Source organism: Athene noctua, chromosome 2 (assembly GCF_965140245.1).
Source record: "Athene noctua chromosome 2, bAthNoc1.hap1.1, whole genome shotgun sequence".
Classification (NCBI taxonomy): Eukaryota; Metazoa; Chordata; class Aves; order Strigiformes; family Strigidae; genus Athene; species Athene noctua.
The window spans coordinates 167,884,080-167,900,426 of NC_134038.1; the positions used below are offsets into that span (position 1 = coordinate 167,884,080).

The window sequence follows — 16,347 nt, forward strand, 5'->3', positions numbered from 1 at the left end:
AACTTTCAGCAAGACTTGGAGGTTATCCCCTGAACCGTTTCCAGAAGTCCAGGGAACATCTCCTGGTAACAGTTTGGCCTTGCAGAGGTTCATCCAAATAACAACATGATTTAAGATTCCCAAACCCTTCTCTGAGTTAGCTAGTCCTTGAGAAACAGCGCTTCATGAGTGGAGAAGCTGCAAAGTGAAACTTCTGGCCAAGGACTGGGAAAGAAAAAAATAATTCCATTCCTGTTGCTTCCTAAACCCGAGGAAGTTGCTTAATCTCTTTGTACTTGCTGTTTCTGGCCAAACCCGTTGTCTTCACCTCATCCTCCGTGTTTCCGTGGCAGTGGCAATTTAGTTATAAACTATATGTGTGTGTGTGTGCAGTGACAAGCACATAAGGATTGGAGCTCTGTGGAATACTTAGGCATCACTGTAATGTCATTACCATTTTAGAAAGAATTCCTTATTTTGAATTTAAAAAAACCCCAAACAAACAATTTTATGTGTAAAGGGAGAATTGAAGACTCCGGACAATATAGTCTTTTTTTAATGGGTGGGGTTTTTTGTTGGACTAAATGCAGAACCAAGTCAATGAAATTTAATGACCCACGACCAGAATAAACCATCTCATAAACTCTGAACATTAGGAAATCTATCTGTGGTAACAATACTGATTTATGATAACAGTGGTGACGGTGCACCTTGGTTTCCTACAGCTCGCAATGTAGAAGTACTCAAACACCTGCAAGATGTGGAAATTGAGGAAGAGAGTTCTGCTGTCTTCTCCTGCGAGCTGTCTCATGATGATGAGGATGTGGAATGGTTCCTCAACGGCACCCTCCTTTACACCAACAATTTCAATGACATCAGAAATATCCACAATTGTTACATGCTGACGATGAAGCACGTCAAGCCTGAGGATGCTGGCACAGTGACAATGAAGTCAGACAAGGTGTCAGAGAGCGTGCGTCTGAAGGTGATAGGTGGGTTGTGATCACACACCTCCTGAATATTAAATGAGAGTTGGAGAGGAGCTCTTATTTACCATACCCATACAGCAACCCTGCTCATAAGCTTCACTTCTCTGGAACTGAGTAATAAGTGTGCTTTCTTCCAGTGGAAGTTTCTACTGTAGCTGATGGTTTTTCTAAGGAAGACTTTCCATAGCTATTTAAGATCCTTTTTTGCTTCTTATCAGGATAGCCTCAAGAGCAATTTCCTTTACTTGTATGTCTCTTCAATAGCATATACTCTATAAACTGCTGTTTATAAAGATTTTTGTCTACAAGAAGCTGAGCTTCAGTGTACCTCCAAGGGTAGGGCACACCTCTGAGTACATCAGTTCTGGAGTTGGACTGATTCATCAGAGAAGGCAGTTTGCTGCTGTCCTTAATACGCCTTAAAGCATGGTCACACATCTGAGTTGCTGTGGTTTGACATGTTCTTGTCCATCAGCTAAGCCACAGTAAGTTGCGTGAAATATTTTAAGTATGTTAGAAACATGAGGTAAAACTCTCACCAGAATTTCAAAATCACATTTTCTTTAGAAACACACCCATACATGTATGCTCAGGTAAATGATGGTGATTTGTTATCCTAAACTAACTCCTTTATGTATCTGGAAACATGAGTGGGAAATGTTCTGAGCCATTGTCTCTGAAAGTCAGTCTGACATCTTCCATATTCTCTTAGAGAACCTTCAGTGATTTCCTTTGCATTTTGCCTCCTGATCATAACTAATTTTTTCTTCCCAGCATATCTGAATAATTTGACTCTTTTACTCTATTCACTCAGAGAATATGAAGGATTTTCTCCTCCTTCTTTCTTTTACAGCTGGTCAAAAGTTTCCTCTGTATAAATATTTTCAGTGTCAAATATATTTTAGATTAGATAAAGGGAATCAATAAAACAAAGAGGCAACAGCAAAAATGTTCAGGAGAATGAGGAGAGTGTGCAGCATATGCTTGTATTGCTGCTCCTACTGCTTCATGCAAAGGAGGTGACAACTCTCTTGCTTTAGAAGACCTACATCCCCATTACTTGTCTTTACACATTTTCCTTCTAACCATCTGACTCCTTTCCACCTTTAGATTGCTGCGATGAGAAAGGATGTTCCCAAAGAATATTTTCTGCTCTTCCATGCAGAAAAGGATGCAGACAAGGACTTCCTTACATCTAGTCTACCATCCATGGCAATGCAGCTTGCCTCTCTCCTTTCCTGCATCCTCCCATTAATAAATTCTGATTTCCCTAAAAGTCATTCCAATCATCAGGTGTGAGACTGCTTTAGGTTCTGCACTGGTATCATCAGCGTTGCCAATTATTTACTTAAATACTCTTTAAATATTTGGTAGCAACTGAAAATGGCTTGACTTAAATATCCTGGTTGTTCTTTGTTTTGACCATTAACCTTCAGAGAAGCCTGCTGTCTTCATGAAGTCCTTGGATGATGTTTTTGGTGAGGAGCGAGGTATGATTAAACTGGAATGTGAAGTCTCCAAAGAGAAGGTCAAACCCGTTTGGAAAAAGGATGGTGTGAAGCTCACTTCTGGTAACAAGTATGAACAGATACAGTCTGGAAAGACCCTGTGCCTCCTTATCCATGACCTTGAAAAGACAGATGCAGGTTTATACACATGTGATATTGGCACTGATGTTGCCAAGTCAAAGGTCAGCGTTCAGGGTAAGTGTTGTAGACAATGGTCAGTCAAGGGGTACTGCAAATATGGGTGGGCTTGATCACTTTGACAACTATTTCTCCATGAGGCTTACATAACACAGTGATACCTGAAAAATTCCTGCTACTCTTTGAAGTAAGTATAGCTGGTGTTTCAGTGAAAATCACATGTTAAGAATGTAGTGGCAAGATTTCCTTCCTGAACATCCCTGAGGTGCAGAAATCCTCTCAGAAGAGCAAATAATTTCTAAAACCCCCCACACACACACACACAAAAATACCCCACAAACAAACAAAAAAACCAAAACCCAAACCAAAAAACTTCAAGAAGCTTGGGTTTCATATTTTTCAGTTATTAATTTGGGGGACACAAAAGTAGGACAACACTGACTATTGAAGAACCCAGCAGCTCAGCCTGTCCTTTCATCTTTGTGGTTGCTTGAAGGAAAAAGGAGTGTTCATGGCTTTCAAACTCATATTGATAATAAGACAGATTTTGAATATGTCTGATTTGAACACCAGGAGGGATAGGATGATGGCAAGTTAACAAATACAAACATCCCATTTCTTATATCAGCATGGAGAAAAACCTCACACAACATCCCAGAGGCTTCCTGTCTGACAGCTTTTCCTCCCTCTAGCTCATTGAATCTTGACTCTTCTCCACCAAGTGAGCTGTTCTTCATACAGTCCTTCCAGGAGATTCATATGTCCCCCTTTCCATAGCTTTGTGGTGATTCTGAGTGGATAATGCCTGAGAAATCCTTCCCATGTCAAAATACATCTGTAAGGAATGCACTGCTGTCCTGCCAATCCAGTAGATAAACCAGTCCGATGAACTAAGGATGTCAATGCTGCTACTCGTGACAATTATAAAAGCCTTTTCTCCTTGTATTAGCCTACTTTTTATCTTCCAGAACTGAACATTGGCATCACCAAACGGCTGAAGAACACTGAAATCCAAGAGGGAGAAGATTGCACTTTTGAGTGTATTTTGTCCCATGAAAGCATTGACGATTTCAACTGGACACTGAACGGGAGCAAAGTGGAAAGTGGTGGGCGATTTAAAGCCTCTAACATGGGTCGGAAATATACACTCAATATCAAAAGTGTGATTCCTGATGATTCTGGGGAAGTAATTTTCACTGCTCGTGGTTTAACCTCCAAGGCTTCTCTGGTTGTGAAAGGTAACGAGATCAGAAAGGTTCTGGGGTTTTGATTTCTTGGGTGTTTTCTTAAGGTATGTCAGTAAACCATGAAGACAAACTCTTGTTATGATCAAAGTGAATGGCAGCCTTCTCTGTGAGCCTTAAAGCACTGAGATTTTTCCTTAAAAACACATGAAAGGCTGACACTTTTATAGATATTTGAGAATTGCAGAATACACTGGGTAGTGTAATTGTACAGACAATAAATACCCAGACTGTGTGCATCAGAGATAATCACCCAAGGCTCCCCGGGTAGTCAGTGGAGGGGAGAAATAGGTAGTTTTCAGACATAGCCCGTCATCCACAGTTTGACCTATATAGGACATAATAAATTCTTCCTTGAAGTCTATTGCCTGTGCTTAGCAGATAACTGCTGACTGTAGAGCAGCCCTGGAGTACGTGCCTCTGCTACTTATCTCTGTGGTGTAGATATCTGTATTCAGTGAGATAGATCCCACTGTAACTGCACGCCTACAGTAACTTCAGTGATGACAAAATAACATCCCCTGAAATGGATGGCATCAGAACAAATACTCCGTTTCTGTAAGCAACCATTGATATTCACTGAGAGCCCATAACTACAATTAATATGTACTAAAGGGCAAGACTGCTTTACCCCTCCTTCCCTAACATAATATAATTCGCTGGGGAATGGGAAAACTTGCTGGATATTCGAATTGCAAAATCACCAACCATACAGTGAGCATTATATTTATCCAAGATTCCCTTATTTTTTTCCTTCATCAGAAAAACCTACTGAGGTTATAAAACAGCTGGAGGATAAAACATCAGCAGTGGGGCAGGACATCAGCCTGAGCTGCGAATTGTCAAAACCTGATGTAACCATCAGGTGGTATAAGGATGGCAAAGCAATCCGAAAAAGCCAGAAATACGACTTGCACCAAGAGGGAACACGGGCTGTTCTGATCATCCATGACTCCACGGTCAAGGACAGTGGGGAGTACACCTGTGAGACAGAGGTCTCTAAAACTAAAGCCAGGATCACAGTGCAAGGTCAGTTGAAGCATTCATAGGGGCTGGCATGTACAGAAGTTGGGGTAGATATCTACGACCTGTGGGACATGTTCTTCTCTTCTGTCTCTCCAAACAGGATCAATTTTTAGTTTTCAAAAAATGTCATGGATTAAAAACTTTAAAAAGACCTCTGAAAAAACACCTTGTAGGTACTGAAGAATCTTATGTGCTACATAATGAGATAATCAAAATTGTCAATTTGAATTAATCTTTTTTGAATATGGGTGACCCAAAACTGTATGCAGTGTGCAAGATGAGACTTCACCACTACCTCTACAATATCATTAAACTTTTCTGGAAATATTTTACCTGATTTGTCCTGTGACTGTAGGCAGACCTGGTGATTTTCTCAGATCCATTCCATCTGATAGGATGAGAAAAAGTGGCCTCAAGATGTGCCGGGGAGGTTTAGATTGGATATTAGGAAAAACTTCTCCACTGAAAGGGTTGTCAAGCATTGGAACAGGCTGCCCGGGGAAGTGGTTGAGTCACCATGTCTGGAGGTATTTAAAAAATATGTTGATGTGGCACTCAGGGACGTGGTTTAGTCATGGACTTCGTAGGGTTAGGTTAACAGTTGGACTTGGTGATCTTAAGGGTCTTTTTAAACATGAATGGTTTTGTGATTTTATATTCTGTGATTCTACATGTGGGGTCAGAGAGACTTGTTTGAGTAACAGATTTGTGTCTTTTTTTTTTTTTTTTTTTTCTTCCCTTCCAGAAAAACCCAATTATTTTGTCAAGGAACTTTCAGATCTGAAAGTCAATGAAACTGAAACGGCAGTTTTTATGTGTCAGAGTGAGAAATCTGCATCCTCTGTGGTCTGGAGAAAAGGCATAGCTGAACTCAGGACTGGCAGGAAATATGAGATCACACAGAAAGGACAAGTCCTCCAGCTGACCATAAATAACTTGGAGAAAAGTGACAGTGACACTTACACCTGCGACATTGGTGATGCCCAGTCCAGAGCCAAGCTAGTTGTCCAAGGTATGCATGAGAGGAATATGAGTGTGCATCCCATTCCTCTAACAGGAAACATTATATGCACAGGCAGATCTGTTTTTCATCACACGGGTAACAGATCCCCCGATCTCTAGCTCTGTCTCGCTCATGATGTATATACTCTGCACAGGACGTGTGGACAAAAATATAGCAACATTTTGCTGGGCATGCAGAGCAGCTTGTCAGTTGGAAGCAATTACACCTGGAGTACTTTGGGTATGATTTAAAACCCAAGACGCTGATGTGAGGAGAGGCTGGTGTTCCTGTGTGAACATATGGATATGATTCAGAGTGCCCGCTATTAGATGCGGGAGAAATTGTTCCGCTTCCAGGCTTTTCTCCATGCCCCTTGTTGCCTCTTTCCAGTAGGGGTTTCTAAGAGGGAATGGGTGAATGAGTATTCCGGGGGTATCTAAGTGCTTAATGTCCCTCTGCACCTTAGAGATAAAGGGTACAACACAATCTCCAGCTGAAGAGCACAACCCAGCAGCTTTTATTTTGATGCTGCAGGCAGTAAATGAGCTGTGATGGCCAATGCTAAGAGCAGGGCAAAGTGTAAGGGGAAGGAGTGAGATCTGGTGTTCCTCGCAGTTCCCTCATCAGAGCTGCAACTGGGAGAATCCCTTGAGCTGAAATTGATGAAACAATGAAAATAATAGGAGGGGCAATTCAAGAATAGTCACATGTAGATGCAGTGGCAGTATCCACTTATTAAGTGGATACTTAACTACAGTTAGTTTTAAAGACTAGGGGGTAAAGCCAGACTCCTCCACCTCGGATCATCTGCTAGAGCAGCCTTGAGAAGCAGGGAAATGTGCTTAATCCCCATCATGGCCTCGGGATCCGAGCTATCTGAATTCTCTGCAAGGTTTCTGTCACCAACTTTTCTGAGTGACAAAATACTTCCCTGTGTCACAAAGCTCAAAATAAAAGTAAAAATTCCCTGTACTGGTTTTGCAAGTAGGAGCAACATCAGATAGATACATTTTTGTATACAGCGATAACCTTATTTTATTTATTTATTTATTTATTTATTTATAGTTGTGTGCATATCTATCTATACTATACAGGCAGGTTTTCGGGGCTCTTGTTTTGGTTCTTTTTCCCTAAAGCTGCAGTCAGAAATTGTCTCCATTCCCCACTGTGCTTATGGCTGGACTAAGCTCAAAGAAGGTGGGGGCTGGGTGGTCCTCTCCCGTAGAAAGCAAGTTATATTTGCCCTAGAAAAATGGAGGGGTTGTCATGGGAGGGATCATCTGCTTATTGATGTCTAGAGCCCAGTGATGCTGTCAGAGACTCGTCCTTCCAGCCTTTTCAAGTAGTTTCATTAGGAGAAAGTTTATAACACTGGATTTGCATTGTACTGGCTGCCTGTTCCGCTATATGCGTTCTGGTGTTTTGAAGTTGTCTTCATCCTATTTTGGTGTGTGTCCTGTATTTATTATATTCTTGTGAATGGTTTTTGTGTTCAATAACAGGGGAATTCTGTTTAAGTCTTCTGTAACACAAACATTTTTCTTTCTTGAAATAGTCACATGGGAAATCTTGGAATTTTCCGTATCGATTTTCATGCTAGAAACTGAAGATTTCAGTAATTGATGTATCTATGTTCCTTTCAGGCCAGAAAGTGCTAATAACAGAAGACCTGGAAGATGTCACTGTGTTAGAAGGAGAATCTGCCATGTTCAAATGCAGAATCTCTCCTGTAGACTATAGCAAAGTGCAGTGGTTTTTGGATAAAACCCCACTCCATACCAATGAGCTTAATGAGATCCAGTCTCAGCCTGGTGGATATCACTTGCTAACATTGAAAAAACTGTCACTGAAGGACTCGGGGTTCATTACATTTGAAGCTGGTGATAAGAAAACATCTGCCAGTTTGGTTGTTAAAGGTAATTCAATCATAAAATCTCCAGGAGATGAAAGAATAAGTAGAAACAAGTATGGGTTAATGTGGGTAGGTGAAAAGAACAAAAATGCTACAAATTTGGCCCTGTCATATGTATATCTATGTATGTTCAAGAAAATAGCATTATTTATACAGTTAAATTAGGGCTGAGGAATGAACGCTTTGTAATCCTGGGCAGTTCTCTGTGTGTTTATTGGACCTTAGATGGGAATGTTATATTGTAGTGATGGTGCACTGGATTCCTTGTCCAGATTTCCCTGAGCCAAGATGATAGGGTGATGATAAATGAGGAGAAATAAATACATTCAAGGAGGGGGGAAGGAAAGTACAACCAATAAGTTTTAAGTTTAGTTTTCGTTGTTTGAAAAGCAACAGAGTGTATACTCTGCCATTCATTGTTGACAAAGAATCGTCTTCTCTGGGAAAGTTAAACTGAGTTAAAACTGCAGTGTTAGTCCACTTCTGTAGTGAGAGTAAAATGAATCCAGACAGCTCAAGAGTGCAGGATTAGAGAGATGTTTCTTATTGGAAACATAAATATTTCTCGTTACCCAGACACGTAAAACACAGAGTCTCTACTGTGTCAGATCATGTTCTTATTCTTACCAGAATCTCCGTGTTTCTTGCAAAGAACTTTTTTTTCAGAATTGGAAAATTTGCTCAAATTTTGCCGTGCTACAGAAATGTAAACAGATTTTTTGTGAAGGCAAATGGAAGATCTTTTTTTTTGCAAAAGGCTGACTCCTTTTGTTAATGCTAATATGTGTTGCTATAGTACCAAAAATGAGTTTTGGTCTCCTGATTGATTGGGGTTTTATGAGCTAGGGGGGCATAAGATCTACCTTGGCCAGTTTAGCTGTCGGTATCTAATTTAGGCTACTTCTATAAGCTGTGTAGAAAGATAAACACTTCCAGAGAGCAGTTCATCTTTTCTGTCCTAACAGCCTATTTTGGAAGTTAATATCTGGTCTCTGGAGGTGTTTGTCACCTTCCAGTGGTTGTAGAGACACTTTACATGACAAGTCTGAGCTATCCCCGTGGTTTTTAGAGGGCTCATGCTGATGAGATAAGATCTGCTCTGGATGACTGGCTTTGAGAAACCTGTATTGCACCTCACTCCATGCAGAATTAACTTTTCCACATTCAGTTAGAAGGTTTAAACGAATCAGCTCACAGGTAAAAGGGCTTAGAAAAATCATGTCTCCATCTTGTTCCTATTTAGCAAGATGTGAGAGAGATCTTATTGATGTTCTTCAACAAGGATACTGTCTTCTCAGCTTCTCCCAGATGACATTAGGTATTACCAAACAACACTTTATGGCACGACTGGTGCCTTCCAGAGGTCTTTATGGTCGTAAACACCAAATTATTTGTTATTAACCTTGACCTGTAGTTTTGATACAAGTAATCTTGTATGTAAATCTCACAGATTACTTGTGAACTGAAAATCCGCAATTCTTCTGAAACATCTCAGATGGTTTTTATGTGATTCTAGAGAAGCCCTGCATCTTCACAAAGGAGCTGGTTGATACTGAAGTCACTGAGGGAGAGGATGTGATCCTTCACTGCGAAACCTCCAAATCAGACAGCCCTGTAAAGTGGTGCAAAGACGGGAAGAGCCTTAGGAATTCTTCCAAGCATATCATCAGCCGGTCGGGATTTGAGGCCAAGCTTGTCATTCACAGGGCAGAAGAAAGAGACAGTGGCAGATATGAGTGTGAGGCTGGAGCAGCTAAAAGTAGTGCGGTTATTACTGTCAAGGGTAAGAACATCCGGAGTGATGGTTTGGTTCCTAACTCGTCATCTAACACCGAGGTCATAGTAATAAGTTGAAATAATAAAAATATGAAAATATTCTGGAAAGGAACCTCATGTCTTTGCACCACAGTGCAGGAGAGGTTCTCATCAAATCAGCACCCAGAGAGGTGACAGAATGGGAAACAGGAAAATCCTTCATCTTACCTGGTTTTAGCTTTGTGAAAGTTAAGTGCCTAAGCTCTCCAGAAGAGAGCAGTGGGTCATTAGAGGACAGTGGGTATCTCTGTAGGAGACCTTCTGAAGCTGTCTCCACTGACGGCCCGCTCCAAGGTTGGAGCTCTCACTCCCATATTTGTCTGGGTAATTACTTTGGGCAGCCAAATTCATTGAGAATAATGCACCCAAAGAGTGTGATAATGCAGGAGGTGCTATCTAAAGGGTTGTTGTCTGAGCTGAAGCTAAAGTTCTCTTCTGACACACCAGACTTTAGTGTACTTCCCTGAACATGCTGGATAAACACCAAGTATGTTAGGTGGGTGTTGGGTCTGAGCCATGTCAGCATCAGGCTCATCTACTACCCATGTTATAAAAAGTGTTTAGTGTCCTCAACTAGAGGTAAAAGGGGGACAGAAGAATAGGCTGTAGTTTTCCAATAGCCACAGGACAACATAATATCTATATCTGCATCATAAATCTGTAGCTGACTTGCATATTCCTAAGTTAGCGGAAGTCAGGAAGAAATTGTTTGGGTTTTTTTCATGATCTGAGGGGAAAGCACTTCGGTTGAGGGTTTTTTCCCACTAAGTGCCTTTCCTACACTAGCTCACCTTAAAGCCTTGAATCCCGGGCAGTGACAGAGCCTGCATAGGAATCTCCACAGGGATCCTTTCACATACAGCTGTGTTTTCCTCTCCGTGTTTGCTCTGTGCTGTTTTTAAGTCTGTATTCATGTTGGACAAAAATATGTCGTGGGCTTTTTTTATAACTGGAAATCAATACTGCTGGTCATAACAGAAAGTGCTTTGCCATTTCTCTGTGCCCTCTGTGTTATGTCCGAGTTGACCTCAGTAAAGTCTTACAGTTTTTGTGCCAGTGGTCCGGCTCTGACCACCCATCTACAACACTGCAGCACATTGTTTGTGTCACTAATAGAAGTGGAACATCTGCCACTAATGTTAATAATGACAACAGTAATAGTAGCAATGTCTTCAGTAGTACGGATAGGGATTAAAAGGAAAATAAGCATATGGTCTCAAATACATTTTTTTGATGTTGTAGTGTGCCGGCAGCCAGATGTGAGTTATCAGAATCTGTTTACTGTTTGCTAGTGCTTTTCCATTCCTGTGGTTTTCTATCTCAATAACAAAACCTGAAACAAAAACAGGAAAAGTGTTTTCCAATCTTGTGTGTTTCCTTAAACATTTGCAATATTTTTTTTTTCTTGCAGAAATACCAGTTCTTTTCAAGCAAGAGCTGCAAAATGAAGAAGCTAAAGAAGGAAAACAAGTCAAGCTGACCTGTGAGCTCAGCAAACCTGATATCCCAGTGAAATGGATGAAAGGAGACACTGTTCTCTATGCCAGCGAGAAGTATGAATTTAAGCAGCATGGTACTGTGGCAGAGCTCATTATTCAAGATGTCAAAGCGATAGACTCTGGGGACTATACCTGCAGCACTGGGGAACTGAAAACCACTGCTCGAGTGAAAGTAAACGGTAGGCAGAGTTAGATATGTTGCCACGCTTTCTTAATGCATCACTTTAATAGAGTATCTATTTAAAAAGCCACACAGCACTTTGTGGCAGTGCCATCTACAAATTCATACATAAAATTTCATGGTAAAGTTGCATACTTGTAAGCACCTGTATATAGTTTATTCCTGTAATCTCACATTATATGTCTGGGACTTTAAACCTGTAACTTCCCAGTGAGCAGAAAATAGGTTCAGAGGGTTCATTTTCTATACCCTAGGTGCCATAGTTCCTGATCTATTAGCTGTTTTACATGGCTGTGATTAAGACTGGATTTGGAGATGGAGATGTGGAGCACAAGAACATAAAAACATAAGTCCGGGCCCTAGCAAATTGCAGGTGACCACATGATTAACGTTTAGACCCCCAAACTCCACAAGTCATCCTTTTTAAAGGCTCTCAGATGCCATATGCACTCCAACTGCCCTTAAACAAATACAATACCTTTAGCAGTATAACAAAAGTAGAATATGCTGGAGCAGAAAGCATGAGAGATTCAGGGCATGAATACTGCTTCAGCCCTGCAGCAGGAGGGAATTTGTTAGGGGAGGATGCCCAGAGGACTCTGAAGGTGTTCTTATTAGAGAAACTTCCACCATACTCCTAGGGAGCCATGGAGAGATGATAACACCTGGGGGAGAGATTTCTTCTTGCTCCCAGGCAGAATCACTTTGATGCCACACAGCCAAGGGAGGGTCTAGAACGTTCTGCTCATTTGGAAAAGCACTGGTTTTGAGAGGTGACAGCTATCATGGGGCACTTGTTGTACAGCAGGTCAAGAGAGCATGTCCTAGTCCCTGGTTCTGTGTTCTAGCTGTGCCTGTCCTTTTCAAACAAGCCCTGGAGAATGTGGAAATAGAAGAGGGGAAATCTGTCTCCATGCGCTGCGAACTCACAAAAGCTGATGCCACTGTGGTGTGGAAGAAGGGAGAAGTCACACTCCGGGCAAGTGACAAATATGAAATGAAGCAGAAGGGGACAGTGGCAGAGCTGGTGATTCATAATGCAGAGCCAGGAGATGCAGGAAGATACACCTGTGACACTGGAGAGCAGCAGACCACAGCCCAAGTCAAAATCCATGGTAGGAACAAGACACTTGGTTGTGACGATTTATTGTTCTTGCCGTGGTCCTGCTAGCTCCTGCACATCTATAGTGAATGCTCAGAGAAAAAGGGATCAGTACAAACAAAAGGCAGCTCTGGCTGGGTCCATTATGTTCTCTGTTTTCTAGGACAATAACTTCATGCTAAAACATAGCGATCAAATATACCTGATAACATACCTTTCCTTGCCTCTGAAATAACTGTTCTGCTTTCTGCTCTGGACAGAGGTGCTTGCCTGAGCTCTAAACTGGAAGGTAAGAAGGGCCTCAGGTACACATTTTGTTAAAGAATATGCAGTTCTCTTCTGCACTTTCTCAGCAAGTTTTTCATGCATCTGTGACCATCAGCATTCAGGCTGCAGAAGGGTAATTACCTTGATATTCTAATTATTGGGAAATAAGTGTTTTGGTTTTATTCCCTCCCAAACCCATGATACGCTATTGTAAATATGAATAGTCCTGACAGCGCAGGTAGGTCAGAGCTTATTAGCTGTGCCAAGAGAAGTTGTTTTGGTTTTAAGTCCCATATAAGGTCACCAGGTTGGTAATGATGCTCTTAAATTAAAATGAGAATGCTTCCTTCCTCAGCTGTCTCTGTGCTCATCAGAGAAGATCTGAAGAACGTGGAAGCTGTGGAAGGTGGGACAGCCACCCTGCGATGCCAGCTGAGCAGAGAGGCCCCCGTGGAGTGGAGGAAGGGACACACTCTTCTCCGGCCGAGTAACAAGTACAGAATGAGGCAGGAGGGCACGGTGGCTGAGCTGCTGATCCATGACCTGGACCCAAAGGACGCTGGCAACTATACGTGTGTAGTGGGGAATCAAAAAACCACAGCAGCCTTATCAGTGAATGGTAAAAAGTCAGAAATAACCCTTGAAACTCTGGAACGTTTTTTGTCGATCTCTTCCCTCCTCCTTTCTGTATATTCCCTTGCAATATCTACCTTTATGTCCTGCTTCTACTTTTTTCATCCTTTGACTTTTTCATGTTCCCATGTCACTCCTTTCCCCGATCTCCATCCACGATCAGTGTTCATTATGCCCAGTGTTGTGTGTGTGTGTTGTGTTGTTTTCTCACCTTTCCTCAAGTAAAGGGTGCTGACATACATGTATGTTTTCCTGAATTAGTATGGAAATGTAAGATTCCTTGGGATTTTCTTTTAAGGAAAGTTCATCACCTTTAATGAGGATGAGTTTGTCATTTGTATGCATGACCTCAATAACGATCAGCATGCTTTGATTCCCACAGAACAATTTACTAGAGATTTTGGTTTTTACCAGCCACAAAAATAAAAGCAGAATGTGTTTAAGGATGAGGGTGTTAGAAAAAGGCTTAGGTAGTCGTATGATAAAACATGATTTAACCTCTGACCAGAGATCTGGGCAGGGCCTTGGGTTGCAATCCCTTTTCATTCTGCATCTCCCAGCCCTGCCAATCCGTTTCAAAAAAGAGTTGAAGAACGAGGAAGCCACCGAGAGCGGGACGGCCACGCTGCAGTGTGAGCTGAGCCAGGCTGTGGACTCAGTCGAGTGGAGGAAGGATGGGAAGGTGCTGATGCCAAATGGCAAATACAAAATGAGACAGGAAGGGCGTTTTGTTGAGCTGGTTATTCAAGACCTCGACTTGACTGATGCTGGGAGCTATACCTGCGTGTGTGGAGACCAGAAGACAACAGCTGCTTTGAGAGTGAATGGTAACCCTTCTACTCATGTTTTCCATTAAGCCCTAGACTTAGCACGTTTAACAGCATTTTCTGCTCATTTGAAGATTGGCCAGTGTGATTTCTTAGAGGTTTCATGCTCTCACCTCTGTGGTACCAAAGAGTCACCCTATTAGAGAATATTCCCTTACGCTTTTTTGCTTTGAGATGGCACAGCTATATTGTATATTGTTTTATCAAATTTATTTCTCTCTACCGTAGGAGGTTTTACCCCTCTTTCAACTGTATCCACCTAGCAGTAGAGCATTTTGGGTTAAATGTATACACTGGCCCAGTAACTCACAGCAGAGTCCAGTTCATTTTGATCTAGTGCTGATCCCTTCTCTGTTGGTATTGCATCCTTCAGCCTTGCCTATCCTCTTCCAAGAAGAAGTATTGAACAACGAAGCTACAGAGGGGGAGGCAGTCACTTTGCGTTGTAAACTGAGCAAATCGGCCCCAGTCGAGTGGAGAAAGGGGAATAAGGTCCTCATGCCAAGTGAAAAATACAAAATAGAGCAGGAAGGTCCCTTCGCAGAGCTGATGATCCGGGATTTGGATTTGGCGGATGCTGGCCATTACAGCTGTGTATGCGGAGATCAACAAACTACAGCTGCTTTGACAGTAAATGGTAAAAAGAAATTCTCAGCACGTGTCCCAAGCAAACCTCTATAATTCCAAGTTCTCTTCCTCTTTTTCTCCTGTTTCACTTGGTCCCCGTACACTTTCTATCCTCCCCCCTGCTGATTATTTTTTCTATCCTGCTTTCCTTCTCTCTCTCTTCTTTCACCCGATGCCCTCTTGATGTGCTATTTGTCTTCCTAGGTGCTATGTTTAAATGACAAGTGGAGTACAAGTCTCCAACTCAACACAATCTCCCTAGTCCAGTATAGCTGCTTGTTTAAAAGTTTTCACACAGGGACTGATCTAAAAGTGGGAATAATAATTTCTTTTTGTAACTTGGACTGTTACTCTTGTTGCTCCTAAGAGGAACAAGTTTTTGCCAAGGACTACCTTAATGAAAAATAGCTTTTATTATACTCCTGCTATTCCCAGCCCCTTTTCACCGATTTTGGCTTAACTCTTTCAAGGCATATACTTAATCTCTGCAGAAAGCTGTCAGCATGTTTGTAACTGCTCTGTTTTAAGGAACTCTATAAAAATACAGATGGTGCCATGAATCATGCACTTCTGAAGAGCTGCTGTTTTTCTCAAGGGAAACAAAATGCTCTGGGTCTCACATTGAAATACGGCCTCTAATTTTGCCCCTTTAAATTTATGGTGTATAAAGTGAAGGATAGATGGCTTGTCAACTAAGTTTGCAAATAGACAGACTTGCTTTTAAAGCAAGTTTTGAAGTTGTGAGGACAAAAAGTTGAAGATTAGATGGAAATCTCTTTTGAAATATTAGAGATTGGAACAAAGTCCTGGAGTTTGAAGGAGGTCTTGTGGCTTCAGTGTCATGCAGGTTCAGGGAGGTAAGAGAGCAAGTAGATCATGGGTCAGGCTTTCTCAGCTTTGATGCCGTGTCCATGTTGCATTTACTCTACAGTCCTGCCTGCTCTTTTCACCAAAGAACTGACAGATGAAGAAGCCACAGAAGGTAAAAGTGTCTCTCTGCACTGTGAGCTGAATAAGGCTGCTGCTAACGTGGAGTGGAAGAAGGGATTCAAGACCCTCAAATCAAGCGACAAATACAAAATGAAACGTGACGGTGCTGTTGCTGAGCTTATAATCCGAAATCTAGACACAACGGATGCTGGAACTTATTCCTGTGTGTGTGGAGACCAGCAGACTATGGCAGTTTTAACAGTACATGGTAAAAAAAACCAAAACAAGACACGTACTAAAAGTAACTATCCTGTTTTCACTATTCATTTGGAGAGATACCTGGTTACCCTACCACTTCCCTCCTTCTGCCAGACCCTTACCCACAGCTCACTGATGCCAGTGAGTGTTTCCATTGATGTCTGCGCAGCTGGGGTCCGTGGCACAAGGAGGGTGTCAGCGTGTAAGCTCAGAGTATAGGCGACCACGATTGCTGCTACTATTTAAACTAGGGTCCATCATTTTGTTTTACCCTTGAAAGTTCCATTATTAGTCTCAAAGGGATTATGCCTCAAAGTGAGGCAAGTGAGGGTTGCCTCAAAGGGATTATGATTTAGGGATTTTAAGGTTTCATAAAATTCCTAAAGGTTAGGTTATTCCCTGGAATCTT

The 16,347-nt window shown here is 41.7% G+C and overlaps 1 protein-coding gene across 8 annotated transcripts in view; it reads left to right on the forward strand.

Annotated features, from left to right (window-relative positions):
* OBSCN (obscurin, cytoskeletal calmodulin and titin-interacting RhoGEF) overlaps window positions 1-16,347 on the forward strand; it is a 188,117-nt gene that overhangs the window by 55,052 nt on the left and 116,718 nt on the right. For 7 of the 8 annotated variants that reach the window (XM_074901084.1, XM_074901087.1, XM_074901086.1 and 4 more), the window contains exons 29-41: window positions 705-971; window positions 2,405-2,671; window positions 3,583-3,852; window positions 4,621-4,887; window positions 5,630-5,896; window positions 7,531-7,803; window positions 9,316-9,582; window positions 11,026-11,292; window positions 12,143-12,409; window positions 13,019-13,282; window positions 13,857-14,123; window positions 14,497-14,760; window positions 15,682-15,948. In XM_074901084.1, the coding sequence (XP_074757185.1) occupies window positions 705-971; window positions 2,405-2,671; window positions 3,583-3,852; window positions 4,621-4,887; window positions 5,630-5,896; window positions 7,531-7,803; window positions 9,316-9,582; window positions 11,026-11,292; window positions 12,143-12,409; window positions 13,019-13,282; window positions 13,857-14,123; window positions 14,497-14,760; window positions 15,682-15,948 (3,474 nt within the window). The remainder of the gene's footprint in view (window positions 1-704; window positions 972-2,404; window positions 2,672-3,582; window positions 3,853-4,620; window positions 4,888-5,629; window positions 5,897-7,530; window positions 7,804-9,315; window positions 9,583-11,025; window positions 11,293-12,142; window positions 12,410-13,018; window positions 13,283-13,856; window positions 14,124-14,496; window positions 14,761-15,681; window positions 15,949-16,347) is intronic. The other variant, XM_074901085.1, reaches the window with a different exon arrangement.